Consider the following 18975-nt stretch of genomic DNA (forward strand, 5'->3'; position numbering starts at 1 on the left):
CATGAACTTTGGTGCCCTCAAGCTTAAAGGCACGTTTCATACTTGTTTACTCAAATCTCCAGGTGCACCTTCTTACAAGCTAATAATAATCCTTATCTTCTTCAGTCATCTAGAGTGCACCAGGGATTCGAGAGGAAGAAAAGATCCACGTGGGTCCTCACAGGGACCCCCAAAGCTATAGCATGAAACTCCTTTAAAATTTACCATCAAACCAAATTAAAATGTTTGCTGAATTAAATCTATTACAAGCAAATATTATACTAGAGAAAGCAACAGATCTATGTGTAGCCTTTCTGTTATATATACATACATAAAATCACATTTACCAGATGGCCAATAATTATTAGGGCATTATAGCACAAACCCTGTATGTACTGATTCACTAGCTGATAGTTTGGACACATTTCAATGAGATCATTAGATGACTCGGATGGTCTTCGTAAAAGTGTGCTCTGGTCTTTCCACTGGCTTTCTGAAGACAAGAGTTAAGAATTCTTCTGCACCCTTCTTTGTGATCTTGCCTTTAGGATTTGTGTTGTCTTCCTTGGCATAAATGAAGCGCTCTTTAAGCCTTTGCTGTACTAACCGTCCTCAAAAGAATTCAAAATGGCGGCACTTCCTCTCACGCTCTGCTCCATTTCAGTCAGGGTTCCTGCACGGCCCCAGAGACGGAGAGGTGACTGAACAATATTTTCAAGTGTAATGAAAAGTTCAGCCAGTCTTTCTAGATGGTCTACCAATCACACCTCTGAAGAAAGCATCTTCAGGACTGACTAACTTCAGCTTCGGACAGCAAGCTGCTCTTTAATTCCTTTTAGTTTTGGAAGGGATATAAAATCTTGTCTATTAAATCTTGAAAGTCAAAATCAGAGTGGATCCTGGGGAGCAAATCTTAGTACTTGGGGTCAGAGACAGGAATGTTCATAAGTTTATGTCCAAGTTCTAGCAAGTGCTAAGTAACAACATCCTCTCTAAAACAAACACAGAAAACCTAGCAGAAGAGGCACACAGACAAAAATCTGAAAGTTAAGTGGTACATATTGAAGGAGGAGGAGGAGGAGGAGGAGGAGGAGGAGGAGGAGGAGGAGGAGGAGGAGGAGGAGATAAAAGACGAAGGAAAGTGTAAACGAAAGGAAGAAAGACAGACAGAAAGACAGAAAGACAGAAAGACAGAAAGACAGAAAGACAGAAAGACAGAAAGACAGAAAGACAGAAAGACAGAAAGACAGAAAGAAAGAAAGAAAGAAAGAAAGAAAGAAAGAAAGAAAGACTCCCAGAGCAATGTGGGGCACAGTGTAAACTGGTAAAGATCTTGAGTGAAGCAATGCAGATGGGAACCTATCACCCTTAGAACTTGCCAGGAAAGCCCTCAGAACTGGTGCTCAGCCGTTACTGAACGGCTGTGTGCAATAGCTTTGATGTTGCCCCAAGGGACCCTGCCCTCTTGCAACACTTTTCTAAGTCACTGTGAAAACCACACAACACAACGTTAATTGTTAATTGCCTAACAGACTCAGAATTTCTCTGGTTTCACTTTGCACCCTGAAGGTAGTTACAGCAATAGAGCTCCTCCCGGGAGATTTAAATTTTCTTAAAGCATTTTTTTTTTTTTTTTTTAGGTTTTCCGAATTCAACACTAAGGTGTTTTGTTTCCAGCAACATAAAATTTAGCAACTCCTTCCTTGCTCTCCTTCTCCAGAGCAGGAACAGAACTGCCTAGATCCTTAGAGAAAGACCCTCACCAGCCACAGAGCAGCATCTGGGATTCCTAGAGTAGGTGGGTGGCTGCAGTGGCTGAGCCGGTGATTCAGGGGCGGGGCTTGGTAAACTCAGGAGGCGGGGCTTGGCGAGCTCAGGAGGCGGGGTAATTAATAAAAAATTAGCCTGAAAGAGGGTGGTGCCAGCGCGGGTCCTCTTGGTGAAAAGTCCCAGAGGTGGGCAGGCTCCGCAGGACAGCTAGCAGCGCTTCCTCCTGGGATTCAGGTGGGTGCAAGACAAGGGGTTCTGCATGGCCACGGTGCTGCTCCCAGTCTAGGAGTGGGTGTTGGGTGCAAGGGGCCAGTGGGTGGCAGGTGTAAGGCTAGAGAGTGACTGTGTCTGTCTGAAAAGCCTTTGTTCCCTTTAGCTGTTTAAATGTCCTCCCCCGCACCGCCCCATTTTTGTGGCCTGCTCTAAAAGAGAATTATGCCTTTCTGTTCTGGCATTAAATTTTTTCTTTCTGCAACTCTGAGAAGAAACTTGGGAGCACGTGTCTTTTCATGTTTAAGAGATGGTTTTCTTATTTTCAAGCCCAAAGTAGCATTCCCTTTGAAAGGGTCTCTTGATCTTGAGGGGAGGAAAAAAAAACGCATGCAAGTTGTATCAAGATGAGAAGCCACTGAGGTTTCAGCAACTTCTGTCCATTCCTAGGGGGATAAAACCCTACAGTGTCCCTGGTGACTCGGACATGCAGGCCTTTCAGCTTGTTGAAAGGCTGTTTGCTTTTCTAGATTCTCCTTTGGTAGGCAAGAGAAATCTCTAGAAGCCTTTAAAATAATACTTTTGATGTCACAGGACTTAAAGATTGAGGAGTGCATGCTTCGGTGTGACTGTAGTCAGTTAACCAAAAGTGCTGATGGTGCAACCCTTGGGAGGCTGCTTCCGGGAGCCGCCCTCCCCTGTGTCCGCCATAATCTGGCTGCAGCGAGAATCTGTGCCTGGGAATCTGATCATGCATATATTTCTTTTTTTCCCCCCTCTGTTGCATCCTTCTTTTCTGTGATCACAATAAATGTGTTTGCTGTTTTCAGTCGGTTCAAAATTGAAGAGTCATGGCCTTGTGGCTTCGTGCCCAGACTCTCGGTGTTTCACAATAGTGTGCAGAGAGGGCACATGGTTTTGAGAAGAAAAGAACTTTGCTTTTCTTGGCCGAGGGCCCATGAGGAGAAAGAGGAGTGTTTCTCAACTGGAGATAGCACTAGGGGAAAAAATAAGGCAACGGGAGTTACGGGAGGAGCTTCCAGGAGATAACAGCGCTGGACAATTCCTGGCATGGAGAGTAGAGAGTTCAGGAATCACAGGTTGAGGACAGGACTCCAGCCTGGTGGGCTCTCCAGTCTCTACTGTGCTTCCTGGGCTTATTCAGACCCTACCCACGCTTCTTTTCTTAAAGTAGAGGGACATCAGTTCTGTGGTGGAGTCTTTCATCCCAAGCTGGCTCCAGTCAACTGGCAGGCATCCCTTTGCTCTCTCCTGACAGCCATCCTGGGTCGATGAAGAGAACCCTGTGTGGCAGTGGCAGTCCTGGGAGAGGACCTAGGGCTTAGAGGGTAGACTAGCAGGCCAGGCAACCCGTAGCTACAAACACTTTGGAAAGCAGAGCCCCACTGTTTTAGGCTCTCGGTGAAAGGTTTAGCCATCAGCATCATGAGACTTGACACTTGTCAGCTTTTGCTGTCTTCAGCTTCTGGCAGAGGTCAGGGAAAGGCAAACTGAGCAAGCGGCAGTTGGGAGTACCGTCTACTGCTGCGTCTTCTGCAGTCTCGAGTTCTGGTCCTCTTAGCCCCACAGCAACAGTGGACAGCTCTAGGGTTGATGACGGTGTCTTCCTCAGCGTTGACAAGGGTTAGTGTTCTAGCCTCTGGCCTTGGACTTGGGAGTCTGGACAGCGGCTCCTGCAAGTGTTTCTGAGTTCAGCGTCTGGAGTTTCTGCCTTTGGTTCTTGCTGTCTTTGTCATGCCTACTCCACATTGGTTCTGCCCCAGTGGCCACAGCTATTGTCCTGCTGCCTTGGGACTCAGTGGTCTCCCTTGGCTTACCAGGCAGGCCGCTGTGCTAATGGTGAACAGCTCACACAGTCAAGAAACCAGGTGTGAAAATGGAGGCTTGTAACCCCAGCACTTGGGAGGCCGCTGTAGGAGTGTAGTGAGTTTGAGGCTAATCCGGCCTCCATCTTAAGACTCCATCTCAAAAGACCACACGCACAATACAGACAATAAAAGGTTATTCAAGAGAAGGCTTTTGATGCTGTCATACCAGGAACCAACACAGAAGGTGCCTCTATATTGGCTTACAAAGTAGTCCAGGAAAGGAATGTTGGCACAGATCACAGCGGGCATTCTTAAATGAAGGGCAGGGCTGTGTTCCCACCCATTGTGGAATAGTCCCCCGTGCAAATGAGAAGCTCCGTTTGCCCCAATCGCAGCAGTCCACGTGCAAAGATAAGACTGTGTTCACCAGCCAGGCTCCCGTTGGGCTCCCCTCTCATCTGCGAAGGTTTTGAGGTTTCCAGAATTCACCCGGCTTGTGGTGACTAAGCATGGCTGGGACAAGGCCTTCCGGAGCCAGAGATGTGCGTTGGTAGCAAGCAGCTGTGGTGCTGTGTTGCTTACTTGATGTGTCCTCAAGTAAAGTCCTCAGATGCAGGTCCTGGGTGACTGACTGATGGTCTTGTGACGCAGGCAACCTGGGAGGTCTACAGCTGCCAGTAGGAATTCAAATCACCCTATCCACCAACACGTTTGCTCACATATGAGAAAATAAATAACAGTGGGGACTTACTAAAGTTAATACTGATGTTAACAGTGTTTATCAGGGTTTCAATATGGTTAACAGCTTAATAGCACTCAAGGGAGAGGTGTGTCCCTCACCTGTCTGACAGGGAGGTCTGGTATAACAAGCCTTTTGAAAATCCTTCTATGATGTCCTTACTGATTAAAACTCTGCCACGGTGAGAGCATCTTTATCAAGAACTCGCCTGGCACCAGTGGTTATTAAAGTGCCTCACAGTCACTTAATGCACACAGAACAATCTTCTGAGGTAGGATTCTCCAGTATCATTGTTTAGGGTGTGGTGGTGCACGCCTGTAATCTAAACTTCAGAGGTTGCGGCAGGATGATCAGGAGGTCAGGGCCAGCAGGGGCTACATTGGAAAACTTGTTTTACAGGTACGGTAGTTCAGTTAGTTTCTGCCTGGTTGGTGGTCTGTTGAAATCTGCTGGAACCCCAGGCTACTTCCAGAATCTGTGTGAACTCAGTATCCCTGTGTTCTTTCAGGGCATAGCCAACTTCACACCGTGGGACTGGGCGTGCTGCCAGTCAGGATCAGGATAGCGGAAGGGATGGGTGATTACAGGAAAATTCATCCTTGTAATTATGTTTCATTTAATTTATGATCAAAGACCTTGATCCCTCGATTTACTAATCTGTCTGTCTATCTATCTATCTATCTACCTACCTATCTATCTATCTATCTATCTATCTATCTATCTATCTATCTATCTATCTACCGACCTACCTACCTTCCACCTCCTGGACCCTTCCCTAGCAGCAAGCTTTCAGTGAGTTTTTCCTCCACAGAGCCTTGGCATTATTCCAGTTTTGATTAGGTGTACCAGGCTCACGACAAAGAGAAAAGATCCAGAATTATATTGCTTTCCCTTATGTTGTCAATGCTGCCTATTTCTCAGTGTCCTTACCATTACTCCCCACGATATGCTTCCCCTATATGTGGGAAGTGGGAAATGTCTGAGAGAGGAGACTCACAGGCCCATGGCATAGACATGGCCTAGACTTGGTGCTGACTGGTCTCCCAGACTCACAGGCCTGAGGAGTTAGCCTTCATCCCAAGCAACCCCACCGTGTCAGCTTCACGTGTATGGTTTGCAGATGCAGAAACCCCTCATTGCCCTTTCGTTCCGACTGCTGATACTCCTGCATCTTCCCACCAGAAGGTGGAAGGTTCCTGATTTTTCTCTCCTCCGACACTGATTTCCATCAATGAAAAATCAATCAATCAATCAATCAATCAATCATTCAAACAAACAAACAAACACACAAAAAGCTAAAACCTTTCTGAACTTCTTGTTCCAGTGTCTAATAAGCTTTGTTCTGGGGAAAAAAAAATCACAGAGGCTTTTATTTTGAAGGTATTAAAAAGTAGAATTTTCTACTTGATAAACTTCCTGAGCTTTTTTTTTTTCTTTTTAGAAAAATTAAAGTCCTTGTTGTATTTCTTCAGATCTATGTTCAGAGGCAAGGACCATAGGGATTCTTTATTAAGCTAATTAACTTTACAAGAGCTCTGAAGGATAGGGCATTTTACCATGACTTTTATTCCCCCAATACCAGAGCAATAGCAGATATATTAAAAAATACGGAAAGTATTATCTTGCACCGAGATAACACGCTATGCTTTCAAGAGCATGAACTCGTAGACGTGGATCGATCAACTCTCTGTCATACGTGGAATTTAAAAATAATCTAGGGCACAGTGAACCCTTTATTTCGTGAATTTCATCCAAGTGTAGATAAAAAAAAATGCATCTGGGTTGAAGCTGTACAGAAGGTTTTCTCCTCACTGATTTCTAATCAGCTCTCCATAGCAATTTGTGTGGCTTGTAGGTGGTATCCAGTATTACAAATGGTGACAGATGTGTCCTGGTGTCATTTCACACCAAAAACTAATTGGGAAGGAAGGGGTTTGTTTAGCTTACATTTTTGGATCACAATTTGTAACTGAGGGATGTCAGGGTGGGGACTGAAATAGGAGTTGTAAAGGCACTCCTCTCTCTGTGTGTCTCTTCATCTCTGTGCCTGTCTCTCTGTCTCTCTGTGTCTCTGTCTCTGCATCTCTCTGCCACTTGGTCTCCCTTTCTCTCAGCTTTCTTGTTCAGCCCTGACCTACCTGCTTAAGGATGGTGCTGCCTATAGTGGACTGGGCTCTCCCACTCATCAATGAACACTTCCTCACACACACACAGGCCAATCTGGTTGTGGCAATCTCTCAGCTGAAGTTCCCACTTCCCAGTGAATTTAGGTTTTGTCAAGTCCACAATAAAGACTATTGGAAGTTATATGGGAGGTGTGCTTAGGCTATATCATAGAAGAGACTTGAACATCTGTGGGATGTGGTATTCCCAGGAAGCTCCTAAAAGCACAGGACCCCCTGGGATGACCATGTAGTATTCACTAGACTACATGCAAAAAGCACACTTTTTTGAAGGAGACAATATTCAGAGTTTTTTTAAGGGACCTTCAATTTCCTTATCATTAGAATAGGCCAGGCCCCAGCGCATGGTATAAGTGGAAGAAGGGAGAATGTAAGGGGTAGGAGGTATGTCCGTTAGGTCAGCCACAAGTAGACATCCAGTTTTTAGTTGAATGAGGACTAAACAGAGTTTAGACGTCGAAAGGCAAACAGAGCAAATCTCCTCAAAGAATCAGCACAAGGTGTTATTAACATGCAGGGAGAGACATTAGAGACTTGGTTTGTGTCTCCATTCCCATATTTTGTCTCTACGGAGTAAAGGACAATATTATGTTTATAAATATTATGTAGGGTTTTACAGTAAAGTCCAAGGTATTGCTGGACACAACAAACTCTTACAAAATTAAATGTTTGTGGAGATGGGTTTTATCATATTGCCCAACAGCACACAGACAACTGTCTGTCTGGGAGCAAATGGGAGATAGATGTACCCTGTGGACTGTGGGTAAATGGAGGAAGTTTCTGGAGGCTAAGCTAAAAGGCTACAGGAAGGAATTTAAAACAGGAATGGACATCGTGGGGAAGCCAAGAGGATTAGATGCTGCTTAAGAAGGATGTGTGAGAAGATGCATGCTTTGGGGAATGGATAAAGGCAGGGGTCAGGGGTCAGAGGGCACTGAAGAAGGTGAGGAGTTCCGATGTTAAGCCTTAGCCTAAATTCCCATCAGTTTTGACTTACCGCATGCTTTCTTCTGAGCACAGTATAGCTTTACCTCCTTCTGTTTACCATTTACTTTACTTGTGTGTTTGCTTGCTTGTTTGTTCACCGTTTGTTTAGTGTGTCTGTGTCTGTGCTTGCTCATACTTCCTGGTGTGTATGAATGTGTTGGATAACCATCAGGACGTGATTCTCTCCTTCCACCATATGGGTTCTAGGGATTGAACTTGTGTTGTCAGGTTCAGCAGCGAGCACCCTTGCATATTGAGCCATCTCCCCAGCCCCCCAGTTTCCTCTTGACAGCTTCGATGGATGTGAAGTCAGAATGTGGCACCATCCTCTCTGTCCTGCCAGGCTGGTCCCCTGTCCCTGGCTCCTCTTTCCACATGTACCTTCTCCTCACTGTGGGCTCATGGGTCTGGTCCTGGGGCATTTCCAAGTGATCACCAAGTTACCTGGGGTGTTCCTGTCTCCCCCTTCTTGCCTACAGTCATTTAAAGATTGAGACCAAGATTGAAAGCATGGCTGACCTCAAGCAGCTCATGGACAACGAGGTGTTGATGGCCTTTACCTCCTATGCAACGATCATTCTTGCCAAGATGATGTTCCTGAGCTCCGCGACTGCATTCCAGAGGCTAACCAACAAGGTGAGGCTTCAGAGGCCACATTTTCTCACTTAGAAGGGCTAAAATTCTGGAAAACAGCCTTGTCTGTTTCCATTTTGATGTGTGTGTGTGTGTTTGTGTGTGTGTGTGTGTGTGTGTGTGTGTGTGTGATCTGTCTTCTATCTATCTATCTATCTATCTATCTATCTATCTATCATCTGTCTGTCATGTATCTATCATCTAAGTTCTATGTATCTATGTACCTAACATCTTTCTTTCTATCTATCTATCTATCTATCTATCTATCTATCTATCTATCTATCTATCTATCTATCTATCTATCTATCTATCAGAGCTCATTCAGTAGCCGAGTGTGCTGTGCTGTGCTGTGCTATGCTGTGAACAGAGTCTGAAATGGGTTGACCATGTTTTGCTTGCAGGATGACACCATTGAGAGTGGCATTGTTAGTAATCTCAAGGGAACTAAAACCTGATCTTGAAGGAAACTGAACGAGAGGGGACAAGTACCTGCTGAAGCAAATGTGGTCCTCTGTTAATGTGGTCCTCTGCTACAGAGTGTCACAGAAGGGGAGGCTTAGATAACAGACACTTATTCCTCATTGCTCTGCAGGGTGGCAAGCCCAAGTTCAAGCTGCCAGATCTGATGTCTAGTGAGGGATGGATTACTGCTGCATGGGGCTGCCTCACCTGTGTCCATAGTACCTGAAAGAAAAAGAGGGAAGCAGAGGGTTGGCCTTGCTTCTTTCTATAAAGGCACTGATCCGGGTCACGAAGGACCCATCTGCATAACCTGATGCTAGGGCCACATCCCACTGGGAAATTGGCTTCAGCGTATGCATTTTGTGAGGATAGAAATATCGGTCAATAGCAGTAGCTCACTGAGCCCTGCCTACCAAGGAAGGAGGGATTGAGGTGAAAACTCACCTTGGGAAACAGGATGCTGCCCAACGGTAGGGCATTTGCCTGAGGTGCAGAAGGCCCTGACTTCAATTTCTAGTGCATTCCTCCCCAATTTAAATCTGTTTAACCCCCAACTTTGTGTTGTGTTTTCATTGTGTTTTGTTTACTTCTTTATTTGAAGTTCATATGTTGGCTATCCAGTGTGATCCATCGTAACATGAGGAACAAGGGCTACCAGACCTGACCTCAGGAGCTGACTCTATATCTTGTCTGCCCTCAGCAGTTCTCCTTAACAACTCTATTAGTGATAAATACTTATATATTAAGAAAATATTATAATATTTATGAGTTTTCAAGCTAAATCAAAACTATTTTTTATAGTTCGTATTTTTCTTTACTATAAATTATTAAATGGTAAAGCCTACTTGAGTATATCTTAAATGCATATTTCAAGTTTCAGGGGATGGGGGAAGTAATTTCAAACAACATAGTAATTATACGAAGGAACCCATGAACAGAGGCTCCCAGATGTGGTGACCTGGTTGTCCACTGGGGAGCATTTCATTTTCTTCTGTGTTACTGCGTTAGTCAACATGACAGTTTGTACGTTCTGAGGAGACAGGGCATTCCCACGTGTCCATGACGTCAGAATGTTCTCTCCACTCCTCACTAATTCCTACTGCTTGCCTCCTCTGACAGCCTTGGGCAGCAAAGGCATTCCTTGCTGAGAATGAAATACCTGGAATATTGATACACTTGAAGGAAGGTGTGTCAACAGCCCTGTGTAAAGGATGCCAGGGTAGCTACCGTGTTGATAGTCTGCTGTGGCTGAGGAGTTTGTCTCTTTTCAGTTTTACTTCCTTGTTAACTATTTTTTTAATTATTTGATTTATCGTGTGTGTGTGTGTGTGTGTGTGTGTGTGTGTGTGTGTGTGTGTGTGTGCAGGTGATTTTTAGGGATCAGTTCTTTCCTTCTGCTGTGAGTTCGTAACTTACACTTACTCATGTGATCAGATTTGAGCAGCTCTTTTACCATGGAGCCTTCTTACCGCTCCCCCTTCAGGACTTTCATGTCTAACCTTTGCTAAAGGTTTTATTCGTGCTGCTTTGTAAACGTTTTCGTGTCGATGAAGATTCAGGTTTAAAGCGTTCTTGTTCTCCCTCTTCCTCCTCTTGTGTCTGATTTATTGATCTATAATTTCTTTCCATAAGGGTCAACCAGGATATTTGTGTTTCTTTTATTAAAATTCAAATGACTGGGGCTGGAGGTATCACACAGCCGGGAAAATGCTTGCCGTGCAAGCATGAGTCCTGTCTTCAGTATTCATATTAGAATAGGAATATTCATATGTTGAAATGACATCATGATCTCACCAATGGGGAGGTGGAGGCTGAGGACCCCTGCGGTTTGATGGCAGACAGGCCAGTCCACTCCGGGAAGCTCTGGGCTACTAAGAGGAGCTGTCTCAAAAACAAGGCTAACAGTATTTCCCAAAGGAAATGAAACTTGAATGCACCCATGTGTATATGCATATGGGATCACATGTACATATACAGACATGCATACACATACACACATGCCCAAATGCAAACTAGTAACTAGGTGGACTCCCCTACTGCTGTGTCACATCCCTCAGGTTTTGGAATCGGGGCGCTCTATCTCGTTTGTTTACGTTGTTATGTTGATGCTTAGTTGAACACAGGGGCTAGAGCTCTATCATCAAGGTTTCTTTTTTTCAATTGTTCTTCTTCTTTCTGGTATTTGGAATAGGTTTTTGCCAACCCGGAAGACTGTGCTGGCTTCGGCAAGGGGGAGAATGCCAAGAAGTTCCTTCGGACTGACGAGAAGGTGGAACGCGTGCGAAGGTAAACCAGCGTCTCCGGAAATCTCTCACTCAAGAACCGTGGTCATGGATCCCAGACGGGGTATCAGAGTCTTAGAGGAGAAGGGGGGAGTTCAATCATTCTCTGGGGTGGATATAACGGACTACAGCAACTTAGGCACATGGGGTTCTCCACGTGGCCTCACAGTCGATCCTGTCAACATTTTGTAGTAATTCTAGACTTCATTGGAGGTCGGTGGTTGTGCTCTGCTTACAGACACATACAAACAATGGTGTGCGGGAGGCAGAGTCGGGCAGTAGATCCTTGCCGCTGTTACTTTTCTCTCAAGTTCAGATAGTCAGTTCACATAAAAGGACAACGATCTTTTGTAGAAGGGTTAAAATATAAAAGTTGAAACTTTTCAGAGAAATAGGAAGATCTTTCTTTTGTCCACTTTTAATCTATCCATCCATCCATCCATCCATCCATCTTCTATCTGTCTGTCTGTCTATCTATCTATCCATCCATATATCATCTATTTGTCCATCCATCCATCCATCCATCCATCCATCCATCCATCCATCCATCCATATCTATCTATCTATCTATCTATCTATCTATCTATCTATCTATCTATCTATATTCCTTTGTATCTGAATGTCAATTGAAGCTATTACATTTAATATGCTGCAAGCCCAATAAGCACTAAAGAAAGATAAACCAGACACCATCCTCACAGCTTGCAGCACCATTAATATCCTTTTTCCCAAAGCACTTGAGACGATAGGTCTGAAAGTATGTCCTTACCCTTTGCTGTAAAGTCACGTAGTGTGCCATTTTTATGCAGACATTCAATGTGGAATTTAAGTAATAGTTGCCTCCCTTTCTAGAACATGTGGGCTGTCAGAGCTACATGCTGTCTCCCTAGTTACCATTTTCTAGAGCTCATATGAGCCGTGGGACAATCCCAGTGGTATTTGAGCCAGTGATGTTCGGAGCTCTAAAGCATCAGGGAAGAGTTGCAGGCACTAAGCAGTCCTGTGATGGAGACTGAGGAAAGCAGATGTAATAGGCACTTGAAGAGATCCCCTCAGTGTGCAATGACGTAGAAATTGAGAGTTTTCCTTCGCAAATGGGATGTCAGACGAACGCTCTAGATCACATGAGCACCATTCTTTCATGCCTGTCTGGAAAGTCTGAAAGCCTCTGAGGAGATCTACAGATTCTCTCAAGCCAGGAGGTATATGCTCTCCACATGAACCCGGGCCTGTGTTCATACACTCATGCATGCTTCCAAATCCTGCATCGTGTCATGTTGGATGTAAAATCAACTCATCCCCCAATTCTCCCAACAAATCGACTGAAACACCATGAATAGAGACAGAATGGAGTCCATCAAAGCATGAGGGAGATTTCACTGTGCACTATAGACATTTCTCAAGCAAGGATATTTTTTCTCTGAAAAGGAAGTGAGTGCCTGATACTTTAAACACTCACTCCCAGCTCTGCAGGTTTTCTGTAGGATACTCAGTCCCCTGAAGCAAGCCAGTCCTGAAAAGAGGCTATGCCAAAAGCATGCATCGGAAATAGTTTCAAGGCAGTAGAACCAACGTGCAAACTGTGTCAAGTGTTATGACGGGAGAGTCAAGTTTAGAGAGAGGCATTGGGCACTTTGGAGGCATTAAACCATTTAAAGCTCATCTGCTCTTTCTCAGCTTCTCCTGGACAACAGGCAGTTGCACCATTGATGCTAAAGATAACTTTCTACCCATAGCGTTGACTAGGACTAGAAAACATTAACAGCATCATGGTGGCTTTACCAGCAAGATGGAGAGGAACATTCAAGCCTTCTACACAGAAGCTTTAAAAACTGAGAGATCAGATTCTCTTTACTGTTTATCCTGTCTGCCATCCTGACCCTCCTGTGGGTTGTTCTAGAAGAGAAATCTATAATCTGGTCTGATGTTCTTCTTTTCAGACTACAAGTGAGTGTTACTGACATTTAATGCCTTAGCTCTGGTTGCCTAGAGGAGCTATAAGGCCAGTGTGCAGCGCGCCCCCTGGTGGTCAGAATCTGAACTTTCGGTGTAGCAATAGGCTACCTTCTACAGAAGGGCCAAGGATCCCATTTTTAGCCACATATTTTTGAATTGTTGAGAATTGATTGGCTTCATCAAATAAAATACTAACATCACAAAAGTGGAAGAATTTTTAAAGGAAAATCCCAGAATCTCCCTTTTCTATTTTTAACGTAGACTTTCCACCTCCTTCTTTCAACATGCAATTTAAATCCCGTTGCTACCTCCACAGTCAAAAGGCAGGGACTGAGTGAAGCCACTCCTAAAGTGGAAGCTGTCCTCGCAGGTACTCAGAAAATTAACACATGTACATGTAGGGCAAAGAGCTCCGAGTATACGTAGTATGTGTCGACACGTCAAGAAATGTCACTCAGTGCCAGTTACCAGAGTTCCAGACAGACACAAACCAGTGGTAATTGGACAAGACTAGACATTGACTTATCGACTTAATCCTATTTCGCCTTATTCTGAGAGGAATTCAGGACCATAGTTCCACAAGATAAATGAAACGTGAAAGGTAATCAAGAAGCCTAGGAAACAAAGCGAGTTATTCTAAAGAGCTTGGGTTTGGTTTTAAGGAAACACAAGGACTCTGTAACACACCATCTTCTGAGGTGGAGAGCACCCTTTCCACAGTGTTCGGTGGATGGTGAGTGACCAGAGTGTGAAATCTGTCAAGAGACTGAGCTGTGGGTTAGAGGCTCATCCAGATGATGCCCTCTGTGGCCCTTATTACTGAGCAAAGCTGTCGTTACATGGGTCTTACATGTTCTTATCTTGGCCCTACCTTCCTTGGGATGTGTTCAAAGACCATCCAAGAAGACATGAGATCAACATACATGTAGTCATCAGACAATGCATGAAGAGTGATCTGTGCTTGTGATGGGGAGGTGGGATACAGGAGTATGTCCCTACGGCCTTTAGAAATCTTTCGTGAAGGAAGAAATGATGAGAAATTACATGAATTTGAGAGAACTGCCTTGTGAGAATTTAACCATGTCACTGAAGGCTTAGAATTAGAGCCCTGCCTGAGCAGAGGGAGTGTGGTTGGACACCCTCACACACATCGTAGTTGGTCATGCCTTGATAATTCATTTAAAACGATCAGAGCAACTCTAGTTCAGGTCAGGAGGGTGGTGAAAACCACGAGAGTCTTAAGTGAGAGAGCGGCCTCCAGAGTGTGTGGAAAGGTCTGCCATTGCGTGGGGTACCACTCATAGGGCCTGTGGGGACTCGAATGAGGCAGAAAGCAGTCATCCCTGGGAGGGAGGAAGTGCATCATCTACCTGGTAAGAGGGCCCAGGAGCTGCCTATAAACGGTGCTGACAAAATTAATCTGGCAGGTTGGGCAGAGTCACAACAGAAGAGCTAGGGGAAGAGCAGTGTAATAACAGCATATTGCCAGGGCCTGCTACGTGCGTGCTGCCTGGGTGAGATTCATATGCAGCCTGGAAGTCTTTAGCCACCAGGACTTTCTGGATAGCAGCAAGTTTTATCTGTGAAGGCCTCAGGGAGAGTACTAGGATGGGGGATTAAATTGGAGAGAGAAGAGACTTAGGGCCCCATAATTCCAGTCAGTTCCCCAATTCCACTTCTTTCCCTCCATCCCTAATTTCCTCACAGTGAGCCTGACTCTGCTTTAGTATCACAATGCTTGGTACCCACTGACTGTGGGCTCAGAAGGGGGTGGTGTAATTGGCTGCAGGGTCTTCCTTTTGTAGCTTCTTCCCCAACTTTAAATCTTTCCTATTAAAACGTTGGGGAGGGAAACCCTGATATGCGCTGAGGTGGAGGTGAAGGGCTGGGGAGATGGCTTGCTCAGCAAAGTGCTCTCCTACAAGCATGAGGAGTGGAGTTCATTCCCAAGAAGGCAAATTAGGAGAGTTGGCAGGAGTGGAGTGAACTCAGAATCCCAGTTTTGGGGAGGCAGACACCTGCAGATCCCTGGGGCTCACCGGCCAGTCAGCCTAACCAACCCTGAGAGTTCCAGTCCAACAAGACACCTTGTCTTAATTAAAAGAAAAAGTGAAGGTTGACGGTCTCCAAAGGACAGCAGCAGAGGTCTCCATATGCACCAGCATTTTCTGTGCATTCATGAATGGCCTATAAGAAGGACCAAAGCAGGAAAAAGTTCTCTGTTCCCTTGGCTTGCTTCATGAGAGAAGTGGGGTGAAAATGTCTAGGTTGTCTCTGGGTCTTTGTTTCCTTCTTTATAGCATTATGCTGTCAGATTGCTTTGTCTTGAGCTCCTGGGAAAGGCAGGAAGAGAAGTAAAGGAAATATTACCCAGAGGTCACTGTGTATTTCTGTCAAAACAGGGCAGTAACATGACAAACAAAACCTTCCCATTCTGAGATGTGTAGCAATATGGTCGTTGACACTGCCCAATTCTAGGTTGGGTTGTAAATCAATTACTCATTCTGTGCTTAATAAAGGATACTGAATTTAATAATTAGGCACTTAAAACTTTTCAGGTCAACAGTGGATCTACTGTTCATCACATGCTAAGTCAGAAAAGCCTATGGTTCCACAAGCCAGAGAAAAAAATTCTGACTGAAATAAGTTTTTTCTGTTCTTCTAATGATGGTTCACAGATAGATTTTTACGGAATCATATTCTTCTTCCACTTCTTTTTCTCCCCCTTCTCTGTCTCTCTGTCTCTGTGTGTCTCTGTCTTTCTCTCATTCCTTCTGTGGTTTGAATATAGAATGCCTGAATATCTCCCCCATATCTAGGAGGATAGTCCTGCGTTTTATCTGGATATGAAAGAGCATGGGACTTGATGCTGGTTTGTGTAAAGAAATTTCTACTCAACCACTCTGAAGTGAAGAAGTAGTTCTGATACAGACCATAAAAGAAAGGATATTGTTGGGGATTTAGCTCAGTGAGTTGGGGATTTAGCTCAGTGGTAGAGCGCTTGCCTAGGAAGCGCAAGGCCCTGGGTTCGGTCCCCAGCTCCGAAAAAAAGAACCAAAAAAAAAAAAAAAAAAAGGAAGGATATTCTTGAATTGCAAAAATGGTATTTGTACTTACAAAAATGATATGTGTTTTTCTGGATAGATGCTATTTTGATATTCTGGAAGCAACAAACTGCCTTTTCAAAATAAAAAAAAATAATCAAAATGAAATGCTCTAAATGGAAACCATGTTAGAAAGAAAGCGAGGGCCCTGGGAAGACAATTGGAATTCTTTCTTCATAATCTAAAGATCCACAAGCATTTCTGGGTGTGGGGGATTTTCACCTGAAACCACAGCACTTGTGGGCAGAGTAAGGGGGACTGTAAGCTTGAGGAGAGTCTGGCTACATAGTAAGTTCCAGGTCACCCTCAGCCAACCTTGACTACAACCCAATCCAACGTAACCCAGACATTCATTAAGACTATATTTTGTTTTGGAAGAGAGGGAAGGTTCCATGCATTCTCACTGATTTTGAAACCCATGATGTCATCTTCTCTCACAGAGCCCACCTGAACGACCTTGAAAACATCGTTCCCTTTCTCGGTATCGGCCTCCTGTACTCCCTGAGCGGACCGGATCTCTCTACAGCCCTCATTCACTTCAGAATCTTTGTGGGCGCTCGGATCTACCACACCATTGCTTACTTGACTCCCCTTCCTCAGCCAAACAGGGGCTTGGCATTTTTTGTTGGCTACGGAGTTACTTTGTCAATGGCTTACAGGCTGCTCAGGAGCAGACTGTACTTGTAAAGAGATTTGTGACCGTCACCCTCTGATTGATTTAAAAAAATAAAGGATTCTATATTTCTAGTGTATTAAAAAACTTTCTAAGGTTTTATGTATGAAAGGAGCAGAGAAATCAGGAATCAGGGAAAATTCTGTTTGAAGACTACCATCCACAGGCTCTACCCTTTTGTACCTGGGTTAGACATTTAACATGACCGGCCTTAGCTATGCTGTCTAACTCCTAAAGTACTTTGTCCTAAGTCTTGAGTGCCTTATAAATTGTAACATTCCTTCTACATTTCCTGTGGTGCATCTATAAAAGAGTGCTCACACCTGTGTGAAGCCTGGGTTTCATTGGCACCTGAATTAAAAACATTACAAATGAATTTTGTTCGTGCTTTTTCTCCTTGATTGATGTGTATAAATGTGTGTCTGTGTATGCATGGCGTGTGTGTGCTCTCAGGTATCTGCAGAAGCTCCTGGACCTGAAGTTACAGAATGTTGGAAACTGACCTCAAGTCCTCCAGAAGAGCAAGCAGTATGTGCTCTTACCTGCTGAGCTGTCTGTCCAGCCCACATTTGGTTTTATTTTCAACAACAACAACAACAACAACAACAACAACAACAATGCAATCTATGGAAATGTTGAACAACTGAATAGCAAACCTTTCCACACCCTTCATGTTGATTCACTGGCTTTCAAAGTCTTGCCTCCTTCAAGTTGACCATTCTCAGGTTGTATTTTTGGACCATGGGAATGTAGGTTGTAGACACCAGACTACTTTTTCCCAACCTAGATGTTTCTTCCTTGAAGTAGACTGCAATATTTAATATCCATTTGTAGATAATTATTAGGAAAAAGGAATATTAAATGTTATATTCTTTGAGGTCTAAAAACTATGTATAAATATAAAACCCACTTAAAAGAAAGATAAAGTGCCCAAGATTCCCTAATTCAGTAATAGTGGCATGTAAGTTCAGAACGGTTTCTAACTAAATTTTCAATGCACAGGAGAGAAGCTGTTTGTAAAAGTAACATTCTCCAGATGTAATCATTGTCTTAGATATTACTGCTAAATAAACCTACCCTTTCTAATTCTTTCTGAATTCTGGCTGGCTGTTTCAACTCGGCCATTCTCAGTCAAACTCCTTTCCAAGCTGACTGATTCAATCTGGCTTCTTTCACCTTCTCACTAAATTGATTTGCTTGGCCTCAGACTAACTCTGGCACTTTGTTCTAAACTGGCTCCTTCTTATTCTCTGCCTTCAACTGCCTTTGCTGGCCTGCAGTGACCTACATGACCTCAGGAATGGACTCACCTTTACCTCACTGCTCTTCCTGTGCTGACTCCCAACTCACTGACTTTCTTGGGGTGTCATTTGACTTATTCTGTCAAATCTTTCTCTGCTTCGTCACTTTGCTCCTCTATTCAATGCCTCTTTCAAACATGGCTGCTTTCTCTACAAACTAATTTTATCTTAAAAGTATATACTAAGGGTGTGTGTGTGTGTGTGTGTGTGTGTCCAGCCAGAACAATCAAAGGTGTGTGGTGTGTCTGCATTCCAGCCTGGTCACGCAGACTTAGGTCTTTGGATGTGATTCCTTGACAGAGCAGCCATGTTACTGGATTAAAATTCTCTACAGATGTTAAGTTTTGAGAGATTTATTTGTGAAACTGCTTTTACCGGGAAGGACGGAGGATGGAGTGTGTGTGAACATTTACTGATCTTGCCTTTCCTGCCTCAAGGAATTCCCATCCAGCCACATGACATCATTTTGTCTACATTTGTGGTTGGTGACTTTAACCTGTGGTGAGAAACTAAGGGACCTCACAGTTTACATTAAAATTTAATATATACCTACGAAGGATGTTCATGTTAAAAAGCATTTGGACACTAGAAGGCAGGTCCCTTGAAGAGAATATTTCAACCCTAACCCTTACCTCTCTTCTTTCCTACTACTGTGATGTGCACAGAGGAGACTTCTTGGATCTTGCTGACCAGAAAGCCAGTATCATATCTGTGTTTGGTTGTCATCTGTCAAAGGATAATTGAACAACCTCTGGCCCCGTCATTAGAGGAGCCTTTTAAAATTCCGAAGAACTACTAAGAACTACACCCACGATCAACATTCTCTGATTCTATGTCTAGAAGTTTCTCTAGGCGGCAAGCCGAAGA

General features: G+C 44.1%; 1 protein-coding gene across 1 annotated transcript; it reads left to right on the plus strand.

Annotated features, from left to right (window-relative positions):
- Positions 1–1943: 1943 nt before the first annotated feature.
- Positions 1944–17183, plus strand: Mgst1 (microsomal glutathione S-transferase 1). The gene is made up of 4 exons (NM_134349.3): positions 1944–1983; positions 8177–8333; positions 10984–11078; positions 16575–17183. The coding sequence occupies exons 2-4, from the start codon at positions 8208–8210 to the stop codon at positions 16819–16821; spliced, it is 468 nt and encodes a 155-aa protein (NP_599176.1). The 5' UTR covers positions 1944–1983; positions 8177–8207; the 3' UTR covers positions 16822–17183.
- Positions 17184–18975: the final 1792 nt, after the last annotated feature.

The sequence above is a fragment of the Rattus norvegicus genome, chromosome 4 (assembly GCF_021556685.1).
Source record: "Rattus norvegicus strain SHRSP/BbbUtx chromosome 4, alternate assembly SHRSP_T2T, whole genome shotgun sequence".
NCBI lineage: Eukaryota > Metazoa > Chordata > Mammalia > Rodentia > Muridae > Rattus > Rattus norvegicus.

Coding starts and splice junctions, on each gene's coding strand:
- Mgst1 (NM_134349.3), top strand. CDS start 8,208: ATGGCTGACCTCAAGCAGCTCATGGACAACGAGGTGTTGATGGCCTTT. Junction 8,334..10,983: donor TCCAGAGGCTAACCAACAAG/GTGAGGCTTCAG, acceptor TATTTGGAATAG/GTTTTTGCCAACCCGGAAGA. Junction 11,079..16,574: donor AAGGTGGAACGCGTGCGAAG/GTAAACCAGCGT, acceptor CTTCTCTCACAG/AGCCCACCTGAACGACCTTG.